The sequence below is a fragment of the Ammospiza nelsoni genome, chromosome 5, assembly GCF_027579445.1.
Source record: "Ammospiza nelsoni isolate bAmmNel1 chromosome 5, bAmmNel1.pri, whole genome shotgun sequence".
In the NCBI taxonomy this organism is placed as follows: domain Eukaryota; kingdom Metazoa; phylum Chordata; class Aves; order Passeriformes; family Passerellidae; genus Ammospiza; species Ammospiza nelsoni.
Window position 1 is genome coordinate 12,973,354 of NC_080637.1, and position 12,217 is coordinate 12,985,570.

Below are 12,217 nucleotides of genomic sequence, written 5' to 3' on the forward strand. Positions count from 1 at the left end.
CTACAAATTAAACACATGGTTCAGCTGAACATGGATCATCATTCTGCTTCAGACAGGTATAATGCCAGAAGCAGATGTGCAAGATGTAAGAGCACAGCAGGTGTATATGATACTTCTCTCTGCTGGGGACAAGCTCTGGTAACTGGGATTGTTTAGCCTGAAGAAAAGGAAGCCCAGGCAGGACTTTATTGCTCTCTACAACTACCTGAAAGAAGGCTGTGGTGAGGTGGGCAGCAGTCTCTTCTCTCAAGTAGCAAGGTACAGGACAAGAGGAAATGGCTTCAGGTTGTACCAGGTGAGGTTTAGATCAGATATAATGAAAAAGTTCTTCACTGAAAGGGTTGTCAGGCATGGCACAGGCTGCCCAGAGAAGTGGCTGAGTCCCCATCCCTGGAGGTATTAGAAGGATGTGTAGATGTGCTTAGAGACATGGTTTAGTGGTGGGCTTGGCAGTGCTGGGTTAACAGTTGGATTGATGTTAAAGGTCTTTTCCAACCTTAATGGTTCATATGATTCTAAGAATTGCCAGCTTGGTCTGTTTGGAGCAAGGTTCCTCATGTGCCACGCTCTGGCTCTCAGAGCTTGGGAACAGTGGTTTGCATTTTTTGGTTTGCAGATAAAGGTCCTGTTTCACTCATTGCACCAGGACCTGTTCCAAGGACTGTATTATATCCATAGGTGGGATGGGGAGATCTCTTAGTTTGTGTTACTTGCAAAATGCTGTTCAGTGTGATGTGCTAATATTAAAAATAACATTAATGCTTGCTTTAGAATCTAGGTATTTAGTGGAAGAATTTGGTTTATGATTTCATGTAAAGCCCACATGGCTTGAAAAGTCTAACATCAGAATTCTTTGTTGACATTATCTTTATTGAAGCATGGATCTTTAGCTTGGTTCACCATAAAGTGAAGCATTTGATTTATGAGAATAGACAGTTCAGGGCTATAGGGGCATTATAACGTTGCTGGTGTAGATACAACTTTATCAGAAGATACAAACATGACCCGCAATAGAAACAAACACCAAAGAGAACACAATGAAACATTCACTGCTTACAAATCACTTCATTACTACAGACACCAAATGGCAGTTACTGTAAGTAAATCAGTTTCAGAGAACTGACTACATTTAGACAGGGAATTGGGAATTTCTGTTTGGGGCTTAATCCACAAATCCTTAGTAGAAAAAGTTTAATGTCAAGCATTCTTTTTTTTTATCCACAAAACAATGCTAACCAACAGACATATCAAAGAATAAGACCGAAGGATATCAACGCCTTTACAACTACTTTTGCAATTATCTTCTGGATTAGGTACTTAGATGATTTTTTAAATACATTTTGTAAGAAGGTAAATAGCCAAAAAATCAGCAGCAAAAATATTACAACAACAAAACAAGTAAATACAGTGCCAATGTGTCATGTTGTAGAAGAGAATACAAAGAGGACAAACAATGATAACTTAATCATATAAAATGACACAGAGCTGAAATACAGTGCACTTAAATAACTATGTGACAAAGAATGTTAAATTCTGTACTTAGTATGTAGGTTTTTATAAACATAAAATCTGAAAAGTCTTTGTGCTTAAACTTTTTTTCCTGTTAAACAGAATTAGTTGCTTACTTCCAATACTGCCACTGTAACGGATATTACAACAGATCACAATTTTCACAGACACATCAACATTAAAACATTTACCTATGAGAAAATAAGTCACTTCTCATTAGTTCACAGTGCGAAAAAGTGGTGTATACTCTGTCTTGAAAAAGGCTTTCAGTTATTCATCAAGCCAGTTGCAGAAAGGTCCCGATACCAGATGCAGTGCTGGATTTAAAGAATGGAAAGCAACACATCACATGTTGGGAGGAAAAAAAATAAATTTCTCGTTTCTTCATGGATATCGTCTAAGTGACCTTCGTCTTCTGTTGTAGAAATGCCTGAGCCCATGTTGCCGTGAAAAATTCATCATGTAATTTTGTTTGCGAGTGCTGTCAAAGGGTGAAAGAAGAGAAGAGTGTCAGTTTCTTTCACATGTAGTGTAAATTTTTTTGTAGCAGTGAGCTAGTGGGACTGATTCTTTGTCCTTGCAGGACTTTTCAAGTCTGTGCAAACTGGTGTGAAGCACACCCTTTGTTTAACTGCAAAGGTACAAGGCAATTGAGAATCTGTCCCACTTGGCTTTCATTTACAGTAAATTATCTTAGGGAAAGGTTAAGAGCTTTCAGCTAATGAAAACTGGTGCTGCCTAGGGCCAGATTCACTAAAACTTCACTTCATAACATTTCTCTGTGGGGGTTTTATACTCCAGTTATCCTTCTGTCTTTGATAATTAACTGCTTGAGAATAGAGGAAAAGCTTTATCTTCTTCTTCTTCTTCTTTTACCTTATAGAAAGTGAAGTACAATACTTTCATTCAGATTAATGTTTCCTTCCCCTATGCAACCTCTTCCAAAAGGAAGATCTGGGCAATAAGCATAATCTTATGATGCTTATGCCTTGTCTGGCAGGAAACCAAGCAAGAGAGCCCAACTGCAGCTGAATTTAAGAAGGCACACTTGTTTGGAAGACCTACCTGGAGTACAAGGCCCATCCCACCTAATGTAGGCTTCTACTTCTCCCACTGAGGGAAGAAGGAACCATGACAGGGCAGATCTTTGAAGACCTGCAATCAACAAACCTCCCATTTGTGGCTTCAAGGAATGTTTTCACAAGTGAGTTTTGTCTGTGAGTAAGTGAATACTCATAATGCAGTAAGTCATACTTTCCTCTCTAGTGCATAAACTTATTTTTAGTGAATATGGCCCTTAGGAAAAAGGAGTAGTTGTATGCTTTGCAAAATACCTGGTATTCCACAACCACAATCAACCCATGCTGTAGTATGCTAATTTAACCTAGAAAAATGTGTCTAACAAAATTATGCCCTTTTCATGAACTAATCTTGTACCCAATTGACTAAATTGATTAATGGCTGTCATGTCAAAATCTAGATTATAAACCTCTAAGTAAATCCAAGTAATTTCCTGACTAGTTTTCCAAGCTGTGCAATTTTAAATATTTTTTTTTACACTGGAATGTACATATAAGAATGAAATAAAGACCAGCTCCTGGTGACAATGAAAGAAAACAGATGTACACTTGGCTCAGCTTTTGGCACTGTCACAGTAAGGTAGAGCTCTAGATCATCTAGCAATTGAGAGAGGGCTTAATGATAAATTATTCAAGTAAAAAGGAAAGGTCTGTGCTGATTTGTAAGTTTTGTGTGAGGGATTGATAGTGGTGAGTTTATGTAACTTTAATGCCACTTGGTAGCTTGAGTGCAAAGCAGGACTGAACATCAGTTTTCATTCTGGTCCTTAAGTCCTCAGGGTGGAAGGTCACCCTGGCTCCAGTGCCAGCTGTCTCACTGATAAAGGCAGGAGGGAAATTATGACCCCAAACCCACTCCTGAGAGTGGCTGCCATTGGTCATGAAGCTTGAAGTTCTTAATTTTCCCTTGCCTTTAATTCCCGTTGCCTGGAAAGTGGGTGGTTCCTCAGACCCAGAGCCTTCACGGGGACATTCCACCTCTCAGGAGAGCATGCTGAACATGAGGTGGGGACAGAGCCCCTATCTGCTGGGAGAAGGCTGCTCTGCAGCCAAAGCATACACCAGATGGGCCTGGAGGAAAGCACAGCCCAACTCTGAGCAGCTTTGCTCTTTGCTCTGGGTACATGGGACCAAACAGAACCTGCCAAAGTGTTTGGCTGAAAAAATTGCATTTCAGGACCTGGTTAAATTTAGGAGTGAGCTTGGTTTTGCTAGCCTCAGCTTGGACAAGACTTGGACAGATGGGGTACATGCTGTGCTCCAGTCCTTGGCCCAGGAGCCTTTTCTGTCCTGTCTTTGGTCTGCCTATGTCCAGCAAAAGTTCAGCAGAGATGTTCAGGACTGGTTTTGGACACTGCTATGTGCACCTGGCCTCTATTTCACTTCAAATGACCAACCATTTTGTATCTGGCCTTACAGGGATGATGAAGATGTTTAAAACAATGAACAAAGAAAAAGAAGGAAAAGAAAGAATTGAAAAAAAGGAACAAAGAAATGCTTACCTAGTAATGTAGAAGGGATATACTTATTTTTTTATTAATATAATTGTGTTCCATTGGAAGATGATCAAGGTGTTAAAAAGAGGCATGTATTCATGTCTCACACTGAGCACCATAGCAGTGCAATGTGTGAAAAATAAGAGAAGTCTAAATTCTCAGGAACTCAATGTGTATTTTTTAACTGGCATTAATGTAGTTCAAACTTGTCCTCACTGACATGAGACAGACTTTCCATCTACTGGTTGGATGCCACAGAAGAACCTTGAGGCCTGCTGTAGAAATACTGTGATTTTCACTCTTTCCATGGGTAAATATGTATACCCTATGCATTACAGTATTGTATCATATTGCACCACAAAATCAGAGTAGGTGTGGTTTTCACAATCAGCGGCAACTGGAAGACACTTTGTCAGTGTGTAATGGACTGGTCAGCACCTGCTGAGCTTTCTGTCCTTTCTGTGCATTCACTGAACCATCAGCCAGTCAGAGAAGTTCAGATTCAAAGTAATTATCTGTATATTACCAATCGAGCACAAAGCAAAAAAAAAAAAATTAGCAGGCGTGACTGCTGTATAATATGTTTTTGACAGTTTTGACTGCACTACTAAAAATAAAAAGAAGATAATACTGCTTGAATTTATGTAGGAAACCCTAAAAAATGTTCCAAAGAAGTACCTGGAGTTGTGTTAGTTGAAAGCAATATGCAGCCAATGCAGAAAAGCAAAAACAAAACTATCTAGGTTATGTTCAAAAAATACCTACAATAAAGCAATTTATGAGAAGGAGTCGCTCTGGACTAAAGTCTCTTAGTGTTTAGTAGAGCATTATGTTTATTGCATGTTTCCTAAAGCACAATTTGAACTACAAGGCTGCAATTTAAAGTTTATGAAAATGGAACAAAGCCAAACTGAGTGAAAAATATGCAGTACATAACCCCAGTAAATACTCATGTCTTTCCTTATTTGCGTGTTTTTAATTGATGGGGCACAAAACAGGAACAAAATAGAAACAAAAATATTTGAGTAACAAAATTAAACATGAAAAAAGCCTTAGAACACAGCAAAAGTATGTCCCTTAAGACTAGGTTTGGAGTAAATTTTGATGCTGAATTACAAATGCTTTGTTAGGCAGGTACTGTAATGGAAAAAGTCACATGCTCTGACTGAGGGCTCATATCAATGGCAAATATTCTTTGGTTTGGCGGTCAACACTTGAAGCCTGAGCTCAGTAGCTATCCTGGTTAGTGGTATCCATTAACTGCAGCAGCACAAAGCAGCTGGGTTACATGGCATGAAAGCACTGCCTGGGGACACTGGTTCTGTGTCCAAGGGGCAGGTGTGGCCATGGCAGATTGACTGGCATACACTGCCTGACTGTGGCTGCATCTCTGTGGTCATTTATTACAGAAAAAAGTGGGAATTGCCCCTTGGCTGCCCATGCAGTGCTCTGGGGGCCCTCCGTTGGTAGATCTCACTGTACCCTCTCTGAAGCAGATGAAGTCCCATTGCAGCCTTGGTGAAATTCCCACTGCACATCATTCCCACTGGCACAATCTACTGAGCAATTTCTGCTAAGTTTAACTTCCCCAATGCTCCCTGAGGAAGCAGTGCAGGATCAGGGCCCTCAAGAGCTATGTGGCACATCTCAGAGTATAAATTATTTTCCACCAACCCCTCATTGACAAAACTTTGTGAAAGAGCTGTAGCAGTAACAGAAACATACATTTAATACTGATTCAGGGAAAGTACTTACCTTATTCTAGTGTAAAACCAATGACAGCAAACAATGAAATACAACACAAGTTAGAAAATGCCTTTCAATGCATGCAGCACTGTGATTAGTCATAAAACCCTGATGAGGTTTAGAGGCAATATAGGACTTTTCGTCTCTTTTGAAAATAAAAATTGAACAAATTATTTCCTCAGCTTTCAAATCAATGTTTAGATTTTTATTTTCTATAAAATTCAGCATGCACTTTTTAGAAACATAATAGAAATGTAATAGAAGCACAAACTGCATAATTTTAAATTTGGCATAAATGTTGTGAATATTCAGATAGTCACCTAATGTTTGAACTACTCATGTTCTTTATCATAAATTGGTTAATACTTAATTTAAATGCATTTTTCAAATCTTTGCTTTTTACTAAAAAGAGGAAGCTGATGAAAATGCTTTTCCACATGAGCACTTCTTGTTAAATCTAGAATATGCAATTTGTATTTAATTATTCTAAAATATGGATAAACATTCTTTGCACCAAATGCAACATAACTTCTCACTAAATCATTTGTGCCAAAAATGTGAGAATATCTCAACAATGAAGAGCATGAAGTGATGGCTATGAAGGGATTCATTCTGTTATCTATCAGTTAACCATAAAATAGTAGGAGGGGATAAGATTTCTTGCATTCCTTGCACAACTTATATTCCTTTGGATCACATTACAAGTTTTGGGGTAAAGAAAACAATATCAGACCCTTAGTGTTCATCTTATAACTATCCTTTATTTCTCAGTACCTATGACATTTAATTAAGTTAATGAGATGTCCCTAAGGGCCTGCCCTACACACAAAGAAATGGCAGTTGTGTGATGCACATGCAAGGAGGTGTGAGGTGTGTGTGCAGGGGGCAGGCTGAGAGCTGTGCTTCCAGAGAAAAACAATGTGCAAATGAAATGCAGGATTGGACATGGGCTCTTCTTAGGGCAGAAGTACAGGGGCACAGAAAAACACTCTTTCTTAAGCCTGGGATAAAATACTTTTTTATCCTAAGAAGAGCCACATGGAACACATGAGAGTTGGGCCCAAAGCTTTCTTTACAAATGGAGAGAAAAAACGCTGCACTAATGAGGAATAATCAGGACTGGATTATAAAAGGGACTGGACATCTTAACAACTTGCCTCCTCTCCCCACCACAGGACAGACACTGACTGTTGTTAAGTTGGAAAGTTCAATTTAATGTATAACATTGTCAACACAGGTATTTGGTTTCACCTGTTTAAAAGAGGTGCTCAATTTAAGCACCATTTGCAGCTGCATCACAATCTTAAAAATATTGCTTTTTATTGAGTGATTCAAAGAGTTCATAAGTGGAATGATTTTAAGTAAGATACAAAAGCATCCATATTTGGCCTTTTTTATCATTGCCAGGTATTTTGCGTCCATGTATAATCTGCAGGTTGATCTGCAGCAATTTTTTTGGGGCAAAAAGGAATCAAAGAAATGGCATCCTGAAGGCATGTTTGCTGGTGAGAGGATGGTGGTCCTTGAGTCAGAAACTGGTTGAACTGAACAGTGTCATGATCCTGGCTGTGCTTCAGCTGTAGCAGTATCTGCACTATGACTTGGCAGCTAGGCCTGGGACAGAACTGACTGCAAGCCTTTGGATTGCTGAGAAGAGTTGGGCCATGGAAGCAGATATTCACAGATATGCCCCTGGGGCGAGCACTCTAGGGTGGAGCAGGGACATCCCCTGTTTTGGATGGGAAAGAAAATCAAGAAAATCCTTATTTTCTTTGCCTTCCTACAGATCAGCTCTGCCTGCTGGAGGTGCTTTCCCTGCAGCTCTTAGCCTGCTCAAGGAGAGCATGGCTCACTTGCCTGGGGGCTCAGGAAAGGCTGGCACAGCACCTGGGTGTGCACCTGGAACCTGCTCAATCACTTGCCCGGGGGCTCAGGAAAGGCTGGCACAGCAGCTGGGTGTGCACCTGGAACCTGCTCAAGGAGAGCATGGCTCACTTGCCCGGGGGCTGAAGAAAAGTTGGCACAGCACGTGGGTGTGCACCTGGGGGTGCAGGCAGCCAGGCCAACACACAGGCTGGGAAAATCAGACCTCTATCACCCCACAGGGTAAGGAAGAAAATACAAGAAGAGATGTGTGGAAAGGCAGGAATTTATTTATGTCCCAAACCTAGTGTGGGCTGGCTCCTTGCTCCAACACCTCACAGGCTGAGGCTTGCCTATTGCATCAATGTGGGTACACAGATCACAAACTTGAGAGTCTAGGACTGAAACCAGAGCCAGTGAGGATAATTTTGATTGTTCTGGAGAGGTGTATGGGGTCTCATCCAGGGTTGTAAGAGGACTGAATACAGACTGTGTTGGATGTGGGCCATCAATGGGTTCTTGTCTAGAGATGTTCATGGCCTTCTGAGACCAGGTCAGAGTTCCAACAGAAATTACTTCCAATTTAGGAGGCACAGGTGTTTTCTAAAGTATCCCAGCTTTGGGATAAATAAGCCAGACAGAAGCCTACTGACTCCCCAATGACTCCCTATAGAATTAATGGAAGAGGCAAACCCTGGTGAATGGCTTGAGATCAGGCTGTGCCTCTCTGCAGCCCTGGGGTGGATATTGCCCACAGAGCTCTTGGTGGGAAGGGAGTGCACCCAGAGGACTCTGCCTCCTCCCCTCTTGCTGGAGAGGTGCCTGGGAAAGGGGGCTTGTTCTTCCCAGAAGCAGGCAGTGCTTCTGTACCCTTCCTTGGAAAATGAAGGAATATTAAGAATGGAAGCCAAGTCCTATCCCTAGTAGTCACAGTGTGATTTCTGGTAGCCCTGGTGTGTGCAGAATCATCTAGGGTAAGTACTAACAGATCCAGGCTCCCTGCTGATACCCTGAGGCACTTTATGGAGGTGACTGAGTGACTCTTCATCATTTAACAGGTGACGAAACTGAAGTGCTGGGGGTAAAGTGATCACTGTGAGGTGACCAAGTGAAATAGCAGCGCTACAGAAAAACCCAGGTGAGAGTATTTCTTGATAAGGAAGTTGCAGCTTACTTGCAAATAAATTTGAGGAGGCCTAAAGATTATTTTGATGAATTACAATGTGCAGATAGAACTCAAGCAAATCAGAGGAGTTAAATGCAGCTGTCAGGTCTGAGCACATGCCAGTATAGGAATCAAATGCACCATGGCATGGAATTCTGCCCTTCCTCAGAGCAGCATGTCTCATGTGTTGTAGTTAGCAGGGACTGGAACTCTACATCTGGCCTTTGGGATATAAGATGTCATGGCACTGTGTTTCACAGGACTTGGTAAGGGAGAAATCAGTCCAGTTTGGTCTGTCTGTGGATTGTACAAATGTCACTTGAACAGGGCGGAAATCCTCTGCCTCTAGCCTGATATTTAGGGCAATTTTCAGAAGCTCTTAAAGCTCTTTAACAGGACTAAAATAATAAAATGGAGGAGACCTGTGTGCCCACCTGGTTCCTTCTCTTGGCAAGGTGTGGTTACTTGCTATGGCCATTCCAGTATAACATATCTCACATGACTTGTTGTTATTACTCAACTTGTGTGTTTAGTCTACAGACAGGCAGATCTCATTGTCAAAGAAGTTCTCCACATTTCAGCCTCAGAATAACTTTTTAAAGATCTGTTTTATTCCTACTTATGGCGCCTAATTCAGTGCTTGGATTGATGGGTAACATTATATTTATTTTTACTCTTACATGTTTTTTTCCATTAATTTTATTTTTAATTGAAAAGTAGAAAGACTCGTGAATATTTCACAATGACCAGTTCCCCTTTCAATGGTTTCCTAACCATGGTGACCTTCCTGCAGGCGCATACTCTTCCATATCTTTCCTGATGCAGCATCATACAGCCACTGATTGACTAAACCAGGAATTATATCCATCTCTCTCCTCTGTTCCTTCCAGCTTTACGCTTAATGTTATGGAAGCAGAGCCCAGCAAGGTGTGTAAAAGCAGTGGAGGGTGTACAGTTACTCAGTGTTGGGACCAGTTTGGTTTGGGGTTGATATGAGTGCCATGCAAGCTGGTGCTTCTTGGTGGAAAGGAGAACAGGACTAACTAGCAATCAGACAATTCGCTTTTCTACTGTTAAAAACATTACTTGCAGTGCCTCTGCTAATTCAGAAACCTCATAGCTATTACACAGTCTGGAGGTTATCTAAGCCTAATTTCTCCATTGCTTGTTTTTAAATTGTTCAATAAAAAGAATGTTTGAACCTATCTATGGAGCGGGCTCGCCTCTCTTTGCCAACCATTGCCAGCGATGAGTTCCTGCCCGGGAAGCCACTAGCACTTCACTTCTACTGGAACTAAATTGTTAGAGAAAAAGCAGGTCATCTCTTCGTGGTGCAACACAGGAAAAACGGGTTAGCTGCCAGCGAAACCCATCTCAAGAATGGGAGAATCAGGAGGGTGCAGACTTGGTAAAATCTTGACAAGGGGATGAATATAGAGCTCGGACCATAGGAACCTGATATAGTGAACCCTGTTTCTGAACAGTATCCTTCTTACTAAAAAAGGAAATGAATAAGGCATTAGTTGCTAACACAGATTTTTAAGAGGCACAACAACATTACTTTGTGCAATGAACAATACAGAAGAATCTTTTTTATCTTTGAAAGGATATAGATCAGCCTTAAATGGCAGCACAGTGTTGAACAGGATATCCTTTCTTATGTCCCAGCACAATCATTTTTTAATAGTCATTGCTGCATTACAGGACCACAGCAATACTTGGAGGTGATAAAGCCCCACCTTCCCTCCTGCATTTTTTCCATGATTTTTTCCACACACCCCCCTGCTGTGACACTTACTTTGTGTCCATCTTAACTACTGACTGTTGCAGTCAGGGCAGAGCATCAGGAAAGATAGGATTTTAAAGGTTTCCCTTTGAGAAAGGATTACCCTGGGCCACAATGGTTCTTAATGAGCTTAATACTCATGTAATGCTGGAGAAAGTTCAGTGCTTTCTGAGGTGGGGTGGGATGAGGTGAGGCTGATACTCACAGGACGACTTCTACGTGGTCCAAAGCCCACTGATCGTGACCTGTTCCGTTGTGACGGGGCTGCCACCAGCGCAGTAAGACTCCTTTCATTCGTGCCTCCCTGTCACACAAACACAGAGCCTGTCAGAGCTCCAGACTATTGGTGCTCTGCATTTCCCCATCTATCCCCCAACAAGAGCTGAGAGCAAAGCCAAATTATTTCTATGTCACTGAACATCAACATATTGTACATATAAAACACACTAAAAATACACACAGGTAGGGAGAATTTTTTCCCATTATCTTCAAAACAAGTATTCTTTCTGTTTTTCTTTTAAGTGCATTGATAAACACTAGCCTGGAATTTCTTAATCAACCTTCCTCTTAAGTCTTCTTCTTTGTTTACCCTCTCATCAACCTATTTTCTTCAACAGTGATGCAAAGATTTTAGCAGAAATGTGCACTTAGAGGTAATGAAACGTGACTGGGTACTCACAAGGGAACATTATAAGACACTCTTTGGGCTTGTATAAAGTCCTTTGGCTGATGCTGTGCAATTACTTGCCATGTAATTCCATTATTTACACTGTATTGGAGGAGCACTGCCTTATCTACAGTGTTAGGATCACTCAGATTGGTGTTGCAACTGTCTGTTTGTGAAATACTTCCAATTTGCAAAACAAACATGATTTTGCTGTAAAACACAGAGAGAAAAAGTATTTTCAATATGCAAGATTATTCAAATGGGAACAATAGTATTTTTAGGTTTATTGCAGTTACCTTATCAAAACTTGCAGCATTTTCAAGAATCATTACTTTAACATGCAAAATAAACTGTTCTTACATCTTTAAAACACAGCTCCCCTTTCAAAATAATAGTTTACTATGTATAATATATTGTTGCAGGCAGGATCCAATTTTGCAATATATCTGCACAAAACTGAGATGGATAAAAATGCAAACATGTAAACGAGTCTATGAAAAGTTTAAGAACAAACAAAGGTTGAATATAAGAAAGTTCCTAAAATATATATATATATATATATATATATATATATATATCATATTCTATCCAGGTGTTCATGAAGTAAGAAGAGAAGAGCCTGATTATATCTAGTCCACTGGCCAATTCATCCTGTTTCTAATCTTGCTTTGGACAAGATAAACCAGTCCTGAAAGCTGTCACTCTGTTAAGAGCCAGCACAGGCTGTTTACATTTGTTTTTCCATGGCCAAAGAGGCTCAATAGATGAAAAACCTACTCCCGTTCATTGCCAGGTGAATATAATTCTATTTGACAACTGAAATGAGAAAATGACCCTGTAATTACTAAATAACATCTTTAGTCATAACCATTGTGGAGGCACATACAAACATGGGATTTGTCTTAT

At 40.5% G+C, this 12,217-nt stretch overlaps 1 protein-coding gene across 2 annotated transcripts in view; it reads right to left on the minus strand.

Moving 5' to 3' along the window:
• Positions 1 to 849: 849 nt before the first annotated feature.
• Positions 850 to 12,217, minus strand: part of RELN (reelin) — a 284,897-nt gene continuing 273,529 nt past the window's right edge. The window contains exons 62-64 of one of the 2 annotated variants that reach the window (XM_059471986.1): positions 11,324 to 11,521; positions 10,850 to 10,948; positions 850 to 1,990 (exon numbers count right to left, since the gene is read on the minus strand). In XM_059471986.1, coding sequence (XP_059327969.1) covers positions 1,894 to 1,990; positions 10,850 to 10,948; positions 11,324 to 11,521 — 394 coding nt within the window. In that variant the 3' untranslated portion in view covers positions 850 to 1,893. Of the gene's footprint in view, positions 1,991 to 5,632; positions 5,976 to 10,849; positions 10,949 to 11,323; positions 11,522 to 12,217 lie in introns of those variants that run through there. The other variant, XM_059471987.1, reaches the window with a different exon arrangement.